Genomic DNA, 23,160 nt, shown 5'->3' with positions numbered 1-23,160 from the left:
ACACATTTATTGGAGATTGGTAGCTGGCCAAAAAGTACTGTCTGCTATTAAACGTTTGAAGAGCAACTTTCTTGGAATATTTTGCTCAAAATTCTAAGTCAGTCTTTTAGAACACACTAGATGTGTGTCAAGACTGCCAATGTTAGCTATTGCGAGCTAACATTCGGCAAAATATTCAAACTTTTGTTTGTTTGCCACAAATGTTCGCTAACGGTAGCTTATGGTATTGTGTTGTGCGGCAAATAAAAATGCCTGCTGACGAGGGAAAGGCAGAGACAACAAAAGTTGACAGTTTTTTGGCTGTTACAATACACTTTAATCAATGTAATATTTGTTCTTGCCTTTCAAAATAAATCACAGGTAAGCAGCTAATCAGCTAGCTGGCATTGTCAGACCCATCCATCCAAGTCTCATCCATTTGTATTAAAAAGGCTTTGGTGGCAAATTAAATGGAATATTTAAATAAAAAATTATTCGACAGTAACTGTTCGCTGCAAGCATAGCTTCGCCGTGAACATTCGTCATCTTGATCAAGTAATCGTTACATCAAAACTAAAATGTTTAGTTCAGACAGTTAAGTCAGGCGGTAAGTGTCGTCATCTGGCAGTCGGAGGGGTTGCCAGTCCGATTCCACCCTGGGTTTGTGTCTGTCCCTGAGCAAGATACCTAACCCCTAAGTGCACCTGACGAGCTAGTTGGTGTGTTGGCTAGTTAGCATTTGTGTGTGTGTGTGTATGAATGGGTGAATGAGAATCATCAATTGTAGAGCGCTTTGGATAAAGTCCAAAGCGCTCTACAACCATTTACCATTCACACCTTAAAGGGTTAAGCAGCTGCTTCAGAGTAAATATGGCAAGTCTATCAGCAGCCATGGAATTCATTTTCCTCGTGCTTGTGATCGTTCGAGGCCCAGAGAAGACTCGGTAGATTCCTCGGCCCCTGTGGGTGTCTGCTCACGGTAATTAAAGAGCTGGGGTGGGTGTGGGGTCGGGGGTGGAATTTGGGGCGACGCGGGGCGGTGTGATTCACGGAGACGCTCTCCCTCCAGTGCTGTACAAATGAGGAAGAAGGGCTAGGGGAGGCATCGTTCATCCTCCGTGCGTCCTGCCCCTCGGTGGCCCCGCACACGGGCCCTCGGCCCCTGGGATTTAGTGCTGCTGTAGCAGCGGTCCGCTGGCACGGCTTCACCTGAAACACACTGGCCCTGCAGCGTTATTTCACTTTTATTACCCACCACCTCTCCCATAAATACTGCTGCTGCTCCTCCGATGGCCATCTGGATGAAGGCTGCAGAATAGAAACTATTTTTTACCTTTTTTTTTTTAAATCTTTTTTTATGTACTTTACAACTTTACCACAAAGCATCCTCACAGTGTTGCAGCCATGTCGTGGCGTTGTTATAACGTTCACAGAACATTCCAATAACATTGTGAGAACATTTTGGGTTGGCTTGGGTAGGAAACGGTAGTAAACGACTCATCCAGGGGTGGCCAACTCCTGGGGAGCCTCAGGGTTTGCTGTTTTTTTTCTTTTCACTTTAAACACAACAACAACTTTAGACCCAAGAACCTGGTGTGGGGAGTCAGCTGTGTAATCAACTGCTTTAGTTCATCAAGCGCTGAGTAACAGCAAAAGCCAGCAGGCTCTGCGGCTCACCAGGACTGGCCACCCCTGAACTAGTCCAAGTAAGGAGCAGAAAGATATTTCACTGGCCCATTCGGTCTCCAGTGTTGTTATCCATCCTCCCTGTCCTGGTGTTCATTATGTCTGGATCTGGATGTCCTCGCAGCTCTCCTTCCGCTCTCACAGTTGTATGGAGGAAATAAATCCCAGCTGAGTGGACACACAGTCTGCCAGGCCTAGGGCTGTGTTGTCAGAAGCAGTATGTTCTACAGCTGTGCAATGTTGTTGCCTAACCCCGTGCTTTTCCTCTTCTTCCTCTTCCTCCTCCTCCTCCCCCTCCCCCTCCTCTTCCTCTTCCTCCTCCTCTTCCTCTTCTTCTTCCTCCTCTTCCTCTTCCTCCTCCTCTTCCTCCTCCTCCTCCTCTTCCCCCTCCTCTTCCTCTTCTTCCTCCTCCTCCTCGTCCTCTTCTTTTTCCTCCTCCTCTTCCCCCTCCTACCCTCTTCCTCTTCCTCCTCCTCCCCCTCCCCCTCCTCTTCCTCCTCCTCCTCCAGGTTGTGGGTCCTCCAGGCACAGGGAAGACGGACGTGGCCGTGCAGATCATCTCCAACCTCTACCACAACTTCCCCGAGCAGAGGACGCTCATCGTCACGCATTCCAACCAGGTACGCAGCCCCGTCCAATCAGGAGCGCCGTCTGACCTCCGCTTCAGGCCAGCTGGCCGCTGCTCTGCCCGTGACAGGTTATACCTGTCCGCGGCCCGTTCAGGAATGCAGCGAGCGTTTCCATTTGCATGGTCAAAGGCATTTCTTTTGAAGGGGCTGAAAATATTGGCCCAATCATATCTGGTCTCTGAAAAGCACAAATAAAAACTATCAGTGAGGATCGTGGGATTAATTTAGATTAAATGTGCGAGTGGGGCTTAAAAATGGATCAACACAGACAAACAAATACTACGTTGTTGCGTAAATTGCTACGTCGTTTCGGCGCGGTCCACGGAACACGTTTTGGACGTCTGGCTCCTCATATTCTGGCAAACATCTCTGCCTGACGATGACCCGATTGTGTTTGGAAAGATTCTGCATATTGCACTTAGCCAATACTGAGTACTGCTTGTGCATTAAATGTTATGCCTCTAGATGGCTTAACTCAGAGTGAAATCCCTGGTCAGTCATGTTGTTTGCCCTTCTCTATCTTATGGTTTCCAATTTTTTAGTCTGGTATTAAGTGCCTCCACATCACCATTTTGAGGTCATTTTCAGGCCAAGTGTCGGATTTGAAGCCCAAGTCACACCGACCATTGAAGGCACGCCTCATGAGAACTGACAATTATGTAATAATAAACTTCTCCAAGATCTCTAATTAAATTTACGGCCCAAGTAGTTCATTAAAAAGTAATATCCTAAAATTAATGTTTGCATATAAATGAGATTTCTGCAGTGAAATTTATTTAGGGGGGGCTACACACAAACTGCGTACGCGATTTGAATTCCAAAAAGGCACAGCATGGGACGAAGAACAACGCCTCAAATTGCATTTCCAGAAATTTACCTTGTTGCGTTAACAAATGCAAATGAGTAATTTATTTGGCAAAATGTATCTCTTTACACCACACACACACACACACACACAATTGAATCACCTGAAAGTAGCGCGTGTGCCTTTAAGTCACCTCGCTGACGAGCTGGGGTGTGCAGGCAGCCGTTATTCCTCTCTGCCGTTTCATTAGGCCTCGGTCTGCCTCTCATTAATGATTCAGGAGCGGGAAGGGGATGCCATCAGCCAGCACTGCTTTATTTGTTCAGGCTGCTCAGCAGAATCCTCCATTTTGAGAAGCCTGTCCTGTATACGGTCAGAATCTATCCGTCCCTCCCCCGTCCAAGGACAGGCGAGGAATGATAAATATGCTCTGAGGCTTTTTGACAGAAATAGCTTCCTTTCCCTTCCTGTTTTTAAGGGCTAAAGGAAACTGTATATTGTGACACATGGTGAATTTCAGAGGAGAGCACTTTTTGGGATGTAAAATTGAACTCTCGTTAATGTAGCAATGAAATAAATGCCAATGAAATATGTCTCTTTGAAATTCAGAAAACCTTTGGAGTATTTGGGGAAACTTTATATCTTTAGCGCACCTTTGCCATAAAAGCTCTTAGGTGCGAGGTGCTTATTTGAAGCACTGATGAGTAAGTGCATGCTATCGCTCCCACCCCCGCTCCGTTTTTATGGAAATCCTCTGATGGCCTAATTTGGGAAAGGCCTTCGACAGCACTGCCCGACAGGACCCCTCCTGCGTGTAAAGCCACCCCGGGTGGTGTTGAAAGGGGCTGTGTGGAGTGGTATCAGCAGGGCTGTAAACCATGAACCCCCCCTTTGTCCCTGTCCCTCCCCCCCAGGCCCTGAACCAGCTGTTTGAGAAGATCATGGCGCTGGACATCGACGAGCGGCACCTCCTGCGTCTGGGACACGGGGAGGAGGAGCTGGAGACGGAGAAGGACTTCAGCAGGTGAGAGGGACAGGTGTTCCCCAAAAACTCTCACACAGAGAGACTGGCTCACACACCCTACCCCCACACACACACACACACACGCGCACGCACACACACACGCGCGCACACACACACACACACACACACACACACATACACACACACCACACACACACCCAACACGTGCTAGCGCCCCACCCACACACACACACCATACACACCCCACCCATGCACACACACACACATGCGCACGCACACGCACGCACACACACACACACACACACACACACACACACCATACACACACAACATGCGCTAGCACCCCACCCACACACACGCACCATACACACCCCACCCATGCACACGCACGCACGCACGCACACGCACGCACACACACACACACACCATACACACACAACACGCGCTAGCACCCCACCCACACACACGCACCATACACACCCCACCCATGCACACACACACATGCACACCCCACCCATGCACACACACACATGCACCCACACCACACACACCACACACACACACCACGCACTCCACGCACTCCACGCACGCGCGTATAATTAGTCAAAGCAAACGGTGTGACAGGGCTACTCGATACCCCTGTTTTTGGCCCGCTCCCTGGAAGTGTTTATCTTCATTAAAGCCTGTATTCCTTAGACCGCCTGTGGCAGCGGCCTGTCCTGCCATTCGATCCAGCGCTCTCAGGGTCTGCGTTCACACGAACGGGGGGGCTGGGTATTAGGAGCCTATTAGGAGCTCCATCTGCACAGACGCGCCGTGACGGGGAATTGCTTCAGTTTTAAAAGTTTGGGGTTCAAAGGTAATGTGGTTTGTCACATTTCCTCCAGGTGTTGTTTCTTGTTTCGCGGTGGGAATGGGAATTTCCTGCGACTCTTAAATGGCAATTAGCTGTGTGGCTGCCTGTGTACACTTTAGACTGAACACTTCCAGGAAGTGAGATTGAACCCTCCCTCCCTGCCAGGATAAACTAAAAGTATTAAAGTACTTCAAAGTTTACTGTGAATGCGAAATTCAGTAAACACATTTCATTGTGCTTACTAGTGATGCAGCAACTGTTGCTACAAAGCGTTGTGTTCTCAGATTTCGTTTTCTGCAAAATGGTGAAATTGTTTGTGGTTCTTTTCAGTGGTTTAATGGCCGCTAATACGTTGAAACTCCCCGTCACTCATTCCGGCGTAAGTTGTTCAGCAGCAGCCGGGCCGATTATTCATATTTGAGCAACATCGTTAGCGACCGATTCAGGCGCGACGCCGAAAAGCGTTTCATCGCGGGTGCGGGAATCCGTTCTCCCACTTCATCTATCGCATGGGGCGCGACTCATTCCGCCACGCGTTCCCGCCTAACGGGAGAGCCGGCCGTTTGAAGGGGCGCAGATTAGCGGTGATGAATGGCTGTGACGGGACGTGCGTTTCGGGGGGGGAACGCGATCGCATTATGCAGATGGAGCGGGGTTAGCGCAGCCGGGAGCCCGAGATGCTAACGATATTCGGATCCGTCGAAACTTCAGCCCGAATGGGGAATGGCTGCGATTTAATTACTGCAACGCGGAGTGAAAAATGAAAGCCCTTTCCAATCTCAGAGAGGGGAGTTTACCGCAGTGTGAATCTCTATCTTCTACCCCTCTGAAACTGAATGATGTTTTTTTTTTTTTTTTAAGATATTTTTTAGGCCTTTTTCAGCTTTATTGGACAGTTTATAGTATAGAGAGTCAGGAAGAAGGGGAGCGAGAGAGGGGGGAAGACATGCGACAAATGTCGGACGGTCGGATTCGAACCGCCGACGTCGCGGCTCGCAATGAGCATGCGGTCAGTGCTCTACAGGCTGCGCCACCGAGACACCCCCTGAATAAGGTTTAACCGATGTTTCCTAAAGACAAATACACAAACCGAAAGAAAGGACGGGCGGGGGAAGTCGGGTTTGAGTTTGTGTGTTCCAGGGTAACTCCGGGCGTGCCGGTTAGCGCTCTTGTTTCTTGGCCGGGGCAAGGTCACAGCTTTTAATTTTGACACGTGCTTAGTTGTGTTTATGAGTCATAAACCGTGAGGCTTAGAACAATCTTTAAATAACTACCTCAAGTTAATGCTCCCTGCTGGCATTGTGTGACTCCGCATGTCCTGAGTGACACACGCATTGTGTGACACACACTGTCCGTCTCACTGGCGGTAAGAGCTGCCAGGAACCCTTACTGTCAAAGGTAGCTTGCAAACCTGCTCATGTTTTAACATGTTGCGCAAACTTTACATTAAATATGACGCAACAAGGGGTGTGTATCTTGGGTGTTGAGGGATCAGCTGACACGTATTGTCCTCGCGGTGTTCCTGGGATGTTTTATCCGTGTCATAACATTCAGATGTCGGATCGAAGCTCATGGGTCTCCTGTCTGGCTCATGGCACGAGGTGTCCACTGTCCAGGGAATGAACTGGTGACACGGACTGCCTCTGGCCCTGGTCAAAGCTCCAGTCCAGTCCAGTCCAGTCCAGTCCAGTCCAGTCCAGTCCAGTCCAGTCCAGTCCAGTCCAGTCCAGTCCAGTCCAGTCCAGTCCAGTCCAGTCCAGTCCAGTCCAGTCCAGTCCACCGCTAGCCTAGCTGTGTGCGAGTAGCAGCATTAATGGGATAGCATGCATTTGTAGAAGTGCCTAGTCATGGCTGTCTGATTCCCACTTACTAATTGTTATATGGCATTTTGACATACGGATGATTGTTCCAGTTTTATTCTGTTGATTTTATCTGTACATTCGAGATTCAATTCAAGACCTTTATTGACATATGCACCGTGAACTCGTTCTCATGTATTGTTAAATTCTTCGTTTGAAGTTCTCTCTGATGTTACACTTGCTACGCTTGGCATCTGCATTTATGCCCGTATACTAGTTATTCATGTACACTTGGATTTATTATAAAATTTTGAGACTCATGTTGGTGAAAATGAACTTCAAAGTTGGAGTTTGACTTTGAGTGACCAATCCCATCGCCTTTGTGAGCAGATCTGTGGTCTCACTGTAGTCCAGGGACTGAGACTGCGGTCTCAACGCTTCTGTGCAGCCCCCTCCCAAAAGGAAACGGAGATGATCTCCAGTCTCGCTGCCTCCCAGATATGGTCATCCTGACCGTGTCGGTGTCTCAGTGCGAGTTCTCACTACCTGTCCGTGCCACCTGTCTGGACCCAAAAGACTCAAAGCTCATCTCCCATCTCAGTGTCTCTAGTGTGAGAGGAATGAGTGCTTGCAGAAAGTAGTTGGCATGCACTCGCAGAAAGTAGTGTTCAGTGTCAGTGCCTCAGCATGCCCTCGCAGAAAGTAGTGTTCAGTGTCAGTGCCTCAGCATGCCCTCGCAGAAAGTAGTGTTCAGTGTCAGTGCCTCAGCATGCACTCACAGAAAGTAGTGTTCAGTGTCGGTGCCTCAGCATGCACTCACAGAAAGTAGTGTTCAGTGTCGGTGCCTCAGCATGCACTCAGACAGTAGTGTTCAATGTCAGTGCCTCAGCATGTACTCAGACAGTAGTGTTCAGTGTCAGTGCCTCAGCATGCACTCAGACTGTAGTGTTCAGTGTCGGTGCCTCAGCATGCACTCAGACAGTAGTGTTCAGTGTCAGTGCCTCAGCATGCACTCACAGACAGTAGTGTTCAGTGTCGGTGCTTCAGCATGCACTCAGACAGTAGTGTTCAGTGTCGGTGCCTCAGCATGCACTCAGACAGTAGTGTTCAGTGTCAGTGCCTCAGCATGCACTCAGACAGTAGTGTTCAGTTTCAGTGCCTCAGCATGCACTCACAGAAAGTAGTGTTCAATGTCAAGTGTCTTAGCAAGCCATCACAGAAAGTAGTATTCACGGTGTGTGTCTCAGCAAGCCATCACAGAAAGTAGTGTTCACAGTGAAGTGTCTCCGTGCAGAACTTGAAGAAAGTAGCGTTCACTGGGTCCGTGTCTCAGTACGATCGCTCGCAGAAAGTAGTGTGCAGTGTCGATTTCTCTGAGCATCTGCAGAAATGAGTGTTCACAGGGTTGCTGTCTCGGTGCGAGCGCTCACAAAAATTAGCGTTCACAGCGTCGGTGTCTCACCCCCTGTCCGTGCTCCGTTGTGCAGGTACGGGAGAGTGAACTACGTGCTGGCGCGCAGACTGGAGCTGCTGCGGGAGGTGGGCCGGCTGCAGGAGAGCCTGGGCGTGCCGGGAGACGTGTCGTACACCTGCGAGACCGCCGGACACTTCTACCTGTACCAGGTAAGAGCCTGCTCTGAACCTGCATTACGTTACACTGTCCACAGACACTTACTGTTGATTAGACTAAGCAGGGGCCAGTCCGTCCCCCCTGGTGCACTGTTGGGTCAAGGGCCTTGCTCAAGGACCCAGCAGCTGTGTGGATCGTATATTATATCGTACTATACTTGGCCTTGAATCATCAACCCTCCAGGACCCAGTCAAGTCAAGCAACTTAGCCACAAGGCTATAGGGTGCCAATGCCTACAAAATCATCACACCTTACTCTGAACAGTTAATTCAAGCTTAATTTGCATTATCTCACACTCTATAATGATCCTTTCTCAGGCAAAAGTGTAGTTTCCAAATTCACTTTTGACGATTAAGTATTAGTTTGAGATTCCCCCCGTGCGGACGTGCAGAAGCAGATGATTTTCTGCCTGGCATTAGAGAGAGGGATTAAAATGGAGGAGCTTCTTGGGAGAGTGCAGGGCTGATAGGTTTACAGTGCCTGGGCTTTGGGAGAGGGGGAGAATCTGAGCTGTCAGTAAGGGAAGACGGAGAGCCGCACGGGAGTGTTGGCACCTCACACACTCGGCTGGGATACCAGACATTCTCCGTCTGACGGAGTATCTGGGCTGTTTATGGGGACCTCCCGGTGGGCTCCTGCCAGCTCGGGTGTGTGTGTGCGTGTGTGTGTGCGTGTGTGTGTGCGTGTGTGTGTGCGTGTGTGTGTGCGTGTGTGTGCGCGTGTGTGTGCGTGTGTGTGTGCGTGTGTGTGTGCGTGTGTGTGTGCGTGTGTGTGTGCGTGTGTGTGCGCGTGTGTGTGCGCGTGTGTGCGTGCGTGTGTGCGTGTGTGTGCGTGCGTGTGTGCGTGTGTGTGTGCGTGTGTGTGTGCGTGTGTGTGTGTGCGTGTGTGTGTGCGTGCGTGTGTGTGCGTGTGTGTGTGTGCGTGCGTGCGCGCGTGCCTGTGCGTGTGCGTGTGCGTGCGTGCGTGTGTGTGTGCGTGCGTGTGATGTCTCCAGGGTTCCTTGTAAGGGTTTTTTGTGATTAGCATTTTATTAAAACATGGTCTCGCTGGTCGCTTTCAGCAGCACAATGCTGCAGTGAATAGCTCTGTCACTTTACAGGAAGTACCAAGGTACGAGGTCCAAATCCCGAGTGAGTTCCTTTCTGTGTGGAGTTCTCCCTGTGTCTGTGTCGGAATTCTTCCGGGTACTCCGATTTCCTCCCTCAGTCCAAAGACATGCCATTAGGCTCATTAGAGACTCTAGGTTTTACATGGGCATGAATGTTTGAGCGAATGTTGTGTGGGCCCTGTGATGGGTTTGGTGACCTGTCCCAGGTGTATTCCTACCTTTCACCCAATGCATGCTGGGATAAGACCCCAACCCCCTTGCCTGCAAGCCTGACCAGGAATACAGGCAGTTTACAAAATGGTTGGATGGAAGTCATGCCATCAAGGGAAGCTGATACACTTGTGAACTTTATATCACGCACCATAAATATCACGGCTGTTTTGAACAAGATGGCCGGAGGCCCAGCTGGGGTGCATGAAACCCCACAGGTGATGTTGGTCACATAGGGCTCATTCCATCACTTTATTATTCACCTCCTTCTTTCCCTTCCTAGCGTCTTTAACGTGCTCCTAGCTCCAACCATTAAGGGAGGCCAGCAAGACGGCAAGAAAGGAGGTGAACACGAATGAATCAAAAAAATGTATTAGGCACTCCTTCATATGTCCGTTTTAACCCACATCAGATAGTGGCATACAGAGAGAGGTTGTTCACTTACAAGTCACGCTTTCCAAAAACATACTTCCTTAAAAAGGTTGCGCTCATGTTTTCTTGCTCAAGAAATCTTCAGGAGCTTCCCAGCTCCTAGCATCTAGGAACATGTAGCCATTTGATTGGAGGACCTTGATCGATTTCCGGGTCAGGCTAGGAGCAGTGAGACGGGAGGTGAGGAATAAGCGCATGGTTCTCCCCTCCAGGTTGTGTCCCGCTGGGAGGAGTACACCAGCAGGGTGAAGCCCAAGCCCAGCCGGGCCGTGAGCGCGGAGGACGTGTCCGCCTGCTTCCCCTTCCATAAGTACTTCTCCAACGCCCCCCAGCCCGTCTTCAAGGGCCTGTCCTACGAGGAGGACATGGACATCGCCGAGGGCTGCTACCGCCACATCCGCAAGATCTTCACCCAGCTGGAGGTAAACGCACACACACACACACACACACTCACACACGTACTCACACACACACGTACTCACACACACACGTACTCACACACACATGTACTCACACACACATACTCACACACACACCACACACACACATACTCACACACACACTCACACACACACACACACACACACACACACACACGTACTCACACACACACATACTCACACACACACGTACTCACACACACACCACACACACACGTACTCACACACACACACGTACTCACACACACACGTACTCACACACACACGTACTCACACACACACATACTCACACACACACGTACTCACACTCACACCACACACACACATACTCACACACACACATACTCACACACACACATACTCACACACACACATACTCACACACACACTCACACACACACGTACTCACACACACACCACACACACACACGTACTCGCATACACACACACACACACCACACACACACCACACACACCCATACTCACACGCACACACACCACACACACACACACACACACACAAACACACAAACACACACACACTCACACACACACACACACACACACACACTCACACACACACTCACACACACACATACTCATACACACACACACACACACTCACACTCAGTGGAGTCTTCATTCCCTCTATTCTGTATTCATACGCTTTGCCAACACTCAGTAATTTATTCATCTTAGTTTGGGTATCTTCTCTTTCTCCCTCCCTCCCTCCCTCTGGAAGTTCCTGGCTCCTCCCTTAGGGGTGGTCTCCACAGCTGTTCATCTCTTCTCCTTATTCTCTCCCTCTCCTCCACTTCCAGTCTGTGCAGTCTCTCCTCAGCAACGCTGCAATCCCATTCTCTTCCTCTGGGGGCAGGGTATTTTTCAGCTCCTGTGAGCGTCTGCCCCTCCCTCTCTGCTTTTGCCCACTGCAGCACTTCAACTTCTTGCACTGTTTTAGCCAATTCCTCGTATTCTTTCTCTATTTGTTCTTTGGTCAGTTTAAAATTTTCCAACAACAATTGTTCCTCTTTTAAATCAGCTCTTTTTGTTTGTGCCTTTCCTTCAGCATCTTCGCTATCTACTGTTCCTGATATTTCACCAATGCCCTTAATTACTGGGTACAGGCCTTTTCCTGGAGCGTAAGGTGGAGGCCTCTCCCTCGCTTGTACATTAGGGTCTGAAAGGGGCTCTCTCTCTCTCTCTCAACAGCCTCTCTGTTCTTTCCTTGCCTCTTTACGCAGCTCTTGCCTTCTGTCCCTCCAACCTAAACAATTTCAACACTTCCAACTCTTTTTCCCTTTTTCTCCTCTCTTCTTCTCACCTTTGTTTCCCGATTTGTAATTTTTCACTACTCCTTCCATTTCATCACTTATGTTTACATTAAATGTACCACCTTTTGGCCACACCGTTACCAATTTCTTTGTTCTGCTCTCCCATTTTTCTGATATGCGTTCAATATCTTTTTTAAAGGCGGGGAACTTTTTCCCTAATATCTCAGCAGCTGACCCCTGTTTGGTCGCCATGCCGACAACTGCGTGTACTCTAGATGTAATCTTTAATCGGTATTATTACGTAATGAAATTCAAGATTTCCTGTTAACACCTCAAATGTTTTCTTTGACATAAAACACTGGAAAGAATGTTTTCTTTAAGGAGAAACAGAAATAATACAATTCAGTGCCGTGTACTTCAGTGTACTTCAGTGTTGTGTTAGTGCAAATTAGTACAGATACTGATACGTAGAATAACATAAGATAATCATACTGATTCATAAAATAGACATAGAATAACTAGGGAAAATATTCTGTAACACACACACGCAAGATCTTCACCCAGCTGGAGGTAAACACACACCGCACACACTCACACAAACACGCAAGATCTTCACCCAGCTGGAGGTAAACACACACCACACATACTCATGCACGCACACGCACACACACACACACACACACACACACACACACACACATACGCATGCGCACGCACACACCTCAAACACACACACACACACACACACATACTCACGCACTCACGCATGCACGCACACACCCACATGCACACAAACCAATACTCATTAACTCACTCACAGACCTGGGTCAAATACTTACTTGTTTTGGATTCAAATACTTTTCTAAGTTTGTCTGGTGTATTGGAACTTATGATATACTCTCAAGAAATGTAAAATTCTGGCCATCTTGGCAGGCTCAGTTATACCTGGCAAGATCAGTAGAGCACCGAAGCACATTTGAATAGACAAAAACAAGATATTTAGATATTTGATACATAGATATTTGACCCTGGTGTGATCCCACCGCACAGCTGTTGGGTTTGGTGGGAGCAACAGTGATAATTGAACAGACTTTGACCTCCTCACACTTAGCACCACCCCCCACAGTGTGTGTGTGTGTGTGTGTGTGTGGGTGTGTCTATCACTTGTCATTGAAAACATCACAAGTGCATTTTCTCACTTCAATTCGATAGCGTTCTCCAGTAGTGAAGACCGTCACCAAGCGGTGTTCATTTTTACGTGCCGCTCAGCTGCGTTTTTATTGTGATGTGCAGCGCCAATAAAGAAACCACTCCATTATCCAGAAACAGCTCAGTGGCTGCTGGTCTTTATGGTGAGAGCAGGTGGTCCTCTCTCTGTGCGCTTCTCCTTTTCTTCTCTTCTCCTCTTTCTCTCTCTCCCTCCACCCTCATTTCTCCTTTCCCCCTGTTCACTCCACACCCTTCCTATATCTGATATATTTTCAACTCATCCTCTTTCCTCCTCACTCTCACTTCTCTCTTCCCCTTTTCTGTCCATTCTTTCTCTGTTCCGTTCTCTTCCTCTTCTGTTCATTCTCTTTTCCTTCCCTTCTCTCTCTCTCTCCCTCCCTCCCTCTATCTCGGTCTCTCACTTTCTCTCACATTCTCCCTCCCTACTCCTATCTCTCACTCAAACACTGGGACATTTACACAGTCTCTCACGTGCACACGCACACATACGGACATGCGCACACACACAGACACACACAGACACACACACACGCACGGACACACACATACGCACAGACACACACACATACGCACACACACGGACACACACATACAGGCATACACACACGCACACATATAGGCACACACGGACGCACACACACACGGACGCACACACACATACGCACACACACACACACACACACACACACACACACACACACACCCGGACGCACACACACGCACACACTTTGAGCCCTGTTACTGGTCTCCTGGTGCAGATGTAGGATTATCCTCCTGCCACACACTCTGCGTTCTGCAAATACCCACACCGTGCGCCCCGCCCCCTCCCCCTCCCCCCGGCCCGCCCTGTCTTTATATAGAGATAACAATAACATTACAGATTTATGCCATGAATCTGAAGGCCTCAGAAAGCAATAAAGAAGGCATTGCTTTGAGGTAATATCACAACACGCATGATAGCCGTGGTATATCTCATATATCTTCCGTCCTGATATAGCTGTGTCAGGGGGCTGCCTCGTGTTACAACATTTCCCGTGGATATCAATTCTACAATGGTTAAAATTCCCGAGGTTAAAATTGTATGCATGTAGCATATTTTATGGACAGTGACTTTGGTATTGGTTTACTGGAATCGGTGCAGTCACAAAGCAGCCAGCTTGCATTTGTTTTGTTCGGGGACAAAACGGAGCAGACGCCGTCCCCTCTCGAGTTTCCCGGAGCGGAGCCGCGGCGTATTTCTTTCAGTCCTCCGGTCCTCCCGGGAGGCCTCCGGGCCTCGTCTCACCCTTTAACCACCGAGGAACCGGGGTTAAAAATAACCTCATAAATGCTGCATGTTTCTCGGCGGTTAATATTAATGTTAGAATAGTAACCGGTGAAATATTAATGCGCCAGCGCCCTCGGTGTTCTCCGGCACCGCAGCCCGGTCGTGCGACACCATTAGCTCGCTGGTTGGCCGCGGTCGCGCAACACCATTAGCGCGCTGGTTAGCCGCGGTCGCGCGACACCATTAGCGCGCTGGTTGGCCGCGGTCGCGCGACACCATTAGCTCGCTGGTTGGCCGCGGTTGCGCAACACCATTAGCGCGCTGGTTAGCCACAGTCGCGCGACACCATTAGCGCGCTGTTTGGCCACGGTCGCGCGACACCATTAGCTCGCTCGCTGGTTGGCCGCGGTCGCGCAACACCATTAGCGCGCTGGTTAGCCGCGGTCGCGCAACACCATTAGCGCGCTGGTTAGCCGCGGTCGCGCAACACCATTAGCGCGCTGGTTAGCCGCGGTCGCGCAACACCATTAGCGCGCTGGTTAGCCGCGGTCGCGCGACACCATTAGCGCGCTGGTTAGCCGCGGTCGCGCGACACCATTAGCGCGCTGGTTGGCCGCGGTCGCGCGGATCCATTAGCGCGGCGGCTATGATGAAAGCTCTGCCTCTATTAGAGCCATGATACCCCCGCGCGCCGCTATCCTCCCGCGGATATCCTCCGCCGCGTCTCGCTTTCTAATTCAGGAGCTGAATGGAGGGGAATCTGCACACTAAGGGCCTATTGAGCGAAAGCCAACACCGCTAATGCCAGGTCGTGTGGCCCGTAAGAGCCAAAATGGCGGGGTGACTGTCTTTTTTTAAATGTGAGGGTTAGCTTAATGAATCGGAAAACAGTTCTGCTGAGCAGAAACCCAAGCCTTGGAATTCCCAAAGGGGGCAGAGTGTTTCATTTGAGGAGTTTCAGTTACTCTCATAGATAATTAGCTGTTTTTGAGAAAAGAACAGCTCAACCTTGCTGCCTGTGTTTATTATGTCAGCACACAAATCGTGACTAAATTTGGTATTAAAAATTTTAGTGGAAGGCTGTTATGTTGGCTTATGTTTATCGAGGAGCTTAATGTGTCAATGCGATCGTGATGTCAGGCTGGTAATTGTTAAACCGATACTCTGTCCTCTCTTCCTGTGTTTGTAATGTTTTTATTTTCGTTCAGCACATATGTGAACTGGATTTCTTATTTTATTTTATACACACACACACACACACAGCTACACACACACAGATACACAGACGCAGGTGGTCATTGACATAACGGATTTGTTTTTGCTTTTTTTGGTAAGTGTCCGTGTGACCGTGGTGGTGGTAGAGAGCCGATATGATACTGGACCTCTGGGTTGTGTCCCTCAGGAGTTCCGGGCCTTCGAGCTGCTCCGCAGCGGTCTGGACCGATCCAAGTACCTGCTGGTGAAGGAGGCCAAGATCATCGCCATGACCTGCACCCACGCCGCCCTCAAGCGCCACGACCTGGTGGAGCTGGGCTTCAAGGTCAGTCAGCCTGGCCCTCTCTCAAGCTCTCTATCCGCTCTCCCTTCTCCTCTCTCTGTCATCTCTCTCTCTCAAATTGGAATATGCTTTATTTGCATGACAAGTATGTGTTGCCAAAGCATTCAGATTACATTACTGCTCACTCTCAGATTCAGATTCAAAGCATTGAGATGCATTACTTCCTCTCGCTCTGAAACTCAAAAGCATTGAGATGCATGTGACAGTCTGTGTGTCTCTCTCCCTCTCTCTCAAACTGACATGCCCACACCGCGTGAATGCTTATCTCTCACACGCATGCATATTAGCACACACACAAATAAAATGTCCATTTTGTGCTCAAAATCACCTCTTGAGAATGGCAGTAATGGTTGAGCACCAGTCCTGGGGTCCACCTTTGATTGACAGGACCAGGACTGCAGCACACAGTCACAGCTGCTCTGTGTGTACACAGACCCCCCCAACAACTCGCTACGATAGGGTGCAGCTGTCCCGCCCGTGATGTCACTGTGCCTTTGTCTCTTCCAGTATGATAACATCCTAATGGAGGAGTCCGCCCAGATCCTGGAGATCGAGACCTTCATCCCCCTCTTACTGCAGGTAAACCTCACTGTCACGGCTTCTGGCCAATCACATCTAGTCAGGTCAGGCTTAAAGACACCACGGAACATAAGTTACAGCGGCACTGGCTTCCTCGATATAATGTGCACGTGAAACGAATCTTTCAGTGGGTTTGCTTTTACAATTGTATTAATTTTATGGAATATATACATGGTAAATGGGAGGCATTTATATAGTGCCTTTATCCAAAACACTGTACAATTGATGCTTCTCATTCACCCATTCATACACACACACACACACACACACACACACACACACGCACATACACACACACACACACACACACACCAACGGCGATTGGCTGCCATGCAAGGCACCAACCAGCTCATCAGGAGCATTTGGGGGTTAGGTGTCTTGCTCAGGGACACTTCGACACAGCCCGGGCGGGGGATCGAACCGGCAACCCTCCGACTGCCAGACGACTGCTCTTACTGCCTGAGCCATTTCGCCCCCTTGAACACGTGTCCGTGTGGTTAGGAATTGATTGAATTGAGGAAAAAAAAAGGAATATTACAAGGATTGTTACAGACGTGTGTTGCTCTAAGGCTGGGCCCTGTTTAGCAGAGCAGGATAATGTAGTTAACTTGATGTCTCTGCTGAGTAAAACCCGGAACCCTCCTAAATCTGGAACGTGGACCGAAGTAAAAAGAACCATTCCGGGTTTTGCGTGCCCCAGTTGTCCAGCTAGCTCCGTAATCCTGCTTTGTAAAATACCCCCCCCCCCCCCCCCGGGCTCCCTGGCCATCATTTATGTAATTGTCAGCTTCTTTGTGTGAAAGATAGCTTGGCCGATGCCAGCCACCGCGCCCCAGAGTACATTACCATTAGGGAACAAGCCCTCCTCGTTCCCCTCCATTAACTCCCCGTGGAACCACAGGTGATTTGTGGGTAAAGCGTGACCGGGGGTCGGGTCCCGGCGTCGCCACGGCGACCCGTTCTCCGTATCCCCCCGCGGTGACGGAGCGTGGCGGAAAAGCCGTTTCGCGCGCCTCAGAACGGCGGTATTTGATTAGACGCTATCGGAGAGTTCACCGGCCGGCTAATGAAGAGGAAAGAGGACGTAATAAGAGTCGGAAAGCAGATGGCGTGCGACTCGGGCTGGTGAGAGATGTCTGAAATGTGAGTCGGGGCTAATGTCCCGCCCGCTCGCGGAGAGGGAGAGAGCGCTTCTTCAGGGATTACCGGCTGAGAACGTTGAAAGTTCCAACGGCCACCGGAATGTAGCGTCTGAATGGGGAGAGGAGCGGGGCTACGGCTATGGAAGAGAAGGGCGCCTGTCTCATACACACGCACGCAAACACACACACACACACACACACACACGCATGACCATACACACGCATACCCATGCGTAAGCATACATTCGGCCATGCATAAACATTCACACACACATTCATTGGCAACCACACATATATGCGCACACACACACACACACAGACACACACACATTCATCGGCAACCATGCACACACACACACATTCGTAGGCAACCACACACATACATGCCCACACACCCACACACATGCACACACACACACACACACGCACAATATACACACCACATGCATAAACATATACACACACTCCCACACACACACACACACACACACACACACACAGTCCCTGCTGTCTCCTCTAAAACACACAGTGTGCTTCTGCTCTTTGCCTTTGAGAGTTCAGGGCTGAGCGTTATTCATTTGACACTGCCAGAATGCTGTATCATGCACATCTACCAAACTATATCTGTGTATGTCCATGTCTGTACCGATCTGTGTTATACACACATACACGCGCATCTAAATTTATCTGTACATGTGTATATCTGTGTATGTCTGTGTCTGTACAGATCTGTATCCACACATACACGCATATCTTAATATATCTCTCCATGTCTATATATGTGTATGTCTATGTCTGTACGGATCTGTGTTATACACACATACACACAAATCTAAATATATCTGTACATGTCTATATCTGTGTATGTCTGTCTGTACATATCTGTGTATGCACGCATATCTGAGTAATTGTATATGACCACTAAGGCTCAGTGTAATTGGTGTCAGTATAATTAAGACATTCATTAATGAGGTCTTGCTGCAAGCCTAAAATACTTAGTGGACCAGTATTTATTGTCCTCTTGGTGCCCCCGCTCCCCAGAACCCGGCGGACGGCTTCAGCCGCCTGAAGCGCTGGATCATGATCGGCGACCACCACCAGCTCCCGCCCGTCATCAAGAACATGGCCTTCCAGAAGTACTCCAACATGGAGCAGTCTCTGTTCACCCGCTTCGTGCGTCTGGGCGTGCCCACGGTGGACCTGGACGCCCAGGGCCGGGCCCGCGCCAGGTGGGGCCCCGCCTCTTTCCCCCCCGTCACACCCAGGGGAGTTTGTGGGAGGTTCTGTGTGGCACTGGGTTCAGGCTAACCCTTTGGTCAAGGGATCGTCAAATTGCGTCCCCCGATGGCTGAGAATTGCTGGTTTTCCAACCTCCCTTTACCTGGGAGTCAGGTGTGAAGACAGTCAGTCTGGCCAATCAGTAGCACCAATTGCTCAGTTACCAGGAGAAAACAAAACCAGGGCTGGATTTGGATTTGAGGGCCAGGCTTGATCCCTCTTTTAAGGTGTTAAATATGTGATTGGAATGTTCATGGCTGAGCATTCTCATGCTGATGTCACAATCACTACTGGTAAGTGAAAGCAACGGAGTTCTAGAACACTGACTTAGAATCTTCAAAAAACATTCCAAAAAGCCTGCTCTTCAAAGGGTTAATGTAGCTGACCTGCCTGTGTCCGTCCCCCAGCCTCTGTAACCTGTACAACTGGCGCTACAAGCAGCTGGGGAACCTCCCTCACGTCCAGCTGCTGCCCGAGTTCCGCGCCCCCAACCCGGGCCTGGCCTACGACTTCCAGCTCGTCAACGTGGAGGACTTCAACGGAGTGGGCGAGTCGGAGCCCAACCCCTACTTCTACCAGGTACGCCTCACGCAGCGCGCGTCATGTATGCATTCATTCGCATTTAACTATAATGGATTCCTGACACGTTTATACGATGTCTTAACTAGCTGGCTTTTTTACAGCACTGAGTGAATGGGGGTGAGGGTCTGTGTGTCATGGGAACGCATTGAGCCTGTCCCTCCTCGGTTTTTGTGACTTTTCTGAAGCTGCTCTTTGTCCTAAGTGGGAGCATGTTCGTCATGCGTCTCTGCCCAGGTCACATGAGACCCGACACACCGCTTCTTGGCGGCCGGCAGGCGCCCTCGGGGGAACAATCGCACGTCTCCCGAATTCCTTCTCCCTCCGAAACGCTCCCTGGCACAGCGAACGGGTCCCTGTAGAGGAAGGGAGTGTTATAAATGCTAGCGGCAGCTGTGGCTACCAGGGCCGGGCGGTGTATCACTGCTGTCTGCTGCACAAAGGGAGGGGGGGGGGGGGATATCACCGCCACTTTGTCACCCCACGTCGCATTCAGCCCTGCTCTCTTTAATCTTCATCTGGGCTTTATTTAAAAAGAGCTCTAAAGGGAACAGCTCCACTCAAAACGCCATTTATTAACCCTGTGTAGAGTAGGTTTTTCAGGGATCACTCCACCGTTAGTCGCTGAGTGGGTGTGCTTCTCTCTCCCTGTTAAAGGATTTCAAGAGTAGGATTTCGGAATGTTTATTTCACAATTCTAAGTCGGTGTTCCAGAACTCCACTGCTTAACAAGTACTGATTGTTACATCAGCATTGGAATGCTCTGTTCAGAACATTCTAATTACAAATGTGATTGCATACAATGCAATACAATTGCATATTTGTGATTGCATCTTAAAGGGTTAAATGCATCCATGCAGTTAATTTATAGACTCTTGTGTAGTTTCCTAATAGGGATAGGGGTTGTGTTTGTAGACGGAGTGGGCTGTGCATGTGCACTCACCCGGGTCCAGTAATGAGCTCACTGTTGATTCAGGCTCTCGTGTGGCGCTGGGCACCGATTAACCCCTTCTTCCCTGTGGAAGGACACAGGGCTTCCCCCCCCGCCCCCCAAACCTTGGCCTGTGTGTTGCCCATCACATGCCAGTCCTCTGTCGTTACGCTCAAAGTGACACGATGCTTTAAGACGGCGCCGTCTCCATGGTTACCAGGATGTCTTCTACCGCGTCTCCACACGCTGGGTCCGATTTGTATAAGACAACGTGAAACAGAGGCCAAAAAGGCATCGGGATGTCAGCTCTGGTGTGCGTGTGCGCACGTGTGCGTGTGTGCGACGGGGGCATGTTTAGTGGCTGTTAGGCCATTACATAAGCTTTGAGAATGCGGAAAGACTGAATGGCTGATTTGCGCTGTGGTTAAAGCAGGTTTAATATGTGACCGTACACATTAACCGCGCACATTATTGGCCATGACCTTCATTGCCACTGTGACAGAAGCGGTTGTCTCTCGCTGGGTACTGAACTAAGTGTACAGATTCTGCCTTCTGGCAACTTATAACATTAACCGTATGTAAATCATTTTCTTTGCGTTTACATATTCCCAAGGAATTTTCTCAACATTTTCTGCCTAATTGGTGGATTATTAACTAAATTATTTCAAATTCATACAGGTAAAGTAGTGGGTATAAAACTCCCCCCACCCCCCCAGTGCTGTTTCTGACGCATCTGGCCATAAAGCACAGAGATTGTTTCTGTAAATTATTACTGCAAGAATTAATGAGAAGCTTTACTGGGGTTTAATTGAGGAGCTCATGAATAAAACATGGTGTTTGGGCCTTTTTTGTGACATTTGGAGGGCAGGCGGCTCTGAAGTGTGACTGTAGCTCCAGTGGGGGGTTCTGGGAAGGAGGCGGCTGAGGCACGGCCTCTGGCCTTAAACCAGGGCAGAGCACTCCAGCCAGACGCACAGAGAAGAGCCCGGTCTGGAGAGGGCACTGGATGGGTGGAGATGGGTAGAGATGGGTAGAGATGAGTAGAGATGAGTAGAGATGGGTGGATGGATTGGGATGGGTAGAGATGGGTAGAGATGGGTGGGGATGGGTAGAGATTGGTAGAGGTGGGTGGGGATGGCTGGGAATGGGTAGAGATGGGTAGAGATGGGTGGGGATGGGTAGAGATGGTAGGGATGGGTGGAGATGGGTAGAGATGGGTAGAGATGGGTGGAGATGGGTGGGGATGGGTGGAGATGGGTGGGGATGGATATGGATGGAGGTGGATGGAGGTGGATCGACCATGGTTACAGTAAAACAAGCAGTTGCACAATCCAGGCCAAAAAAAACAACAACCCAGTACTGACAATATAGGCTCAGACAACATGGGCCACAAATAACCCAGGACGTAGATGACACGACATTATTTTCTCACAATGCGCACTGAGGAATTAGGTGTTGGCTGGGTGGGTTATTCATTTATGAGGTGAAAGTGAAGCCTTTGTCGCAGGCGCAGAACGTCTTCGCCCCGGCCCGTCGGCCATTTTGTCCGAAGCACTCGAGCGCTTCCGAGAGGCGGCCGTGCGATCTTTATTCGTTCAGAAGTGACACCAGACCCCACTTTCCTCTCCCGTTATTGTCCCAGTCACCGTGGAATAGACGGTTACGCGGTTCAGCTGCAGGCCGGCTGAGCGTCGGGGTGTAGCCGCGAAAGGCGTCAAGAAGGCCCGCCTCCTCGCATTCACCCGTGCTCATTCGCTGAAATTAACGCGCAGGAAACGCGCATAATGCCATTCATGCGCTCCCCCCCTCCTCGCCGCGTCTATGGGCCGGGGAGCTCGTGCGGCTGGAAGACCCATCTCTCAGCTCCCGGAGTAGAGCGCCGTAACGGGAGTTCGTGAATGTCCTTTTTGTGCCTGTAATTACTCCTCTCAGCGGTTAGCCAGATGGAATCCCTGTTTGTTCCCACGCTGATGGAAAGCCGTAATATTCGCTCCCCCGGATGTGCGCGGTCTTAAAGCGGCGTGCCGGAGAATTCGAAGCTCCGTTCAGCCGGGGCGCGATCGGAACCCCCCGGGAAGTGTTGGGTTTTGTTGGCGCCCGGCCCTGCGGAAAGTGGGTTTGCGTTTCGGAGGAAACGGTTTTCCTAGCCCGCGGGCCTGGAGCCTAGTTAATGTGTCTAGGAGCCCAGTTAATGTGTCTCAGAGCCAAGCCGGGTTTTACAGGACAAAGGAGCGGCTCCATATGCCTCATTGCCCGCTGTGCTGTATTAACCCCTTAATTAGTTTGGGTTTTTTTTTTAATAAATATATTTTAACCTCAAACTACCACACTGGAAAAACAAGCGGAAAACGTTTTACAGTATACCTTTAGACAACCGACACACTTATCTATGGTCTCCAAATTCACTTAATTATTATATGATATACAATTGACCGCCGTTTTATATCTTAGGTCTTAAAACATGATTCCTGTATGTCTAAAAACAAATGTCTGCACATTTATTGTGTGAAATAGCCTTTGTGTTGTTGAATGTGATGTGGATGTGACCCATGGTGTGCTCTCTCCTTTGACTGCAGAACCTGGGCGAGGCTGAGTATGCCGTTGCCCTCTACATGTACATGCGTTTGCTGGGGTACCCCTCCGATAGGATCAGCATCCTCACCACCTACAACGGGCAGAAGCACCTGATCCGAGACGTCATCAACCAGCGCTGTGCCAACAACCCCTTCTTTGGCCAACCCAACAAGGTGAGCTCCATCCTCA

At 49.8% G+C, this 23,160-nt stretch overlaps 1 protein-coding gene across 1 annotated transcript in view; it reads left to right on the top strand.

The window, feature by feature from the left end:
• The window catches only part of aqr (aquarius intron-binding spliceosomal factor), a 64,688-nt gene that overhangs the window by 27,218 nt on the left and 14,310 nt on the right, over window positions 1-23,160 (top strand). Inside the window, exons 24-32 of the mRNA XM_061243144.1 lie at window positions 2,175-2,285; window positions 4,014-4,123; window positions 8,227-8,362; window positions 10,332-10,541; window positions 15,733-15,870; window positions 16,396-16,467; window positions 18,651-18,838; window positions 19,295-19,466; window positions 22,974-23,144. Of these exons, the coding sequence (XP_061099128.1) occupies window positions 2,175-2,285; window positions 4,014-4,123; window positions 8,227-8,362; window positions 10,332-10,541; window positions 15,733-15,870; window positions 16,396-16,467; window positions 18,651-18,838; window positions 19,295-19,466; window positions 22,974-23,144 (1,308 nt within the window). The remainder of the gene's footprint in view (window positions 1-2,174; window positions 2,286-4,013; window positions 4,124-8,226; window positions 8,363-10,331; window positions 10,542-15,732; window positions 15,871-16,395; window positions 16,468-18,650; window positions 18,839-19,294; window positions 19,467-22,973; window positions 23,145-23,160) is intronic.

Source organism: Conger conger, chromosome 1, assembly GCF_963514075.1.
Source record: "Conger conger chromosome 1, fConCon1.1, whole genome shotgun sequence".
NCBI classification, from domain to species: Eukaryota; Metazoa; Chordata; class Actinopteri; order Anguilliformes; family Congridae; genus Conger; species Conger conger.
This window is presented reverse-complemented; position numbering and strand designations above follow the sequence as displayed.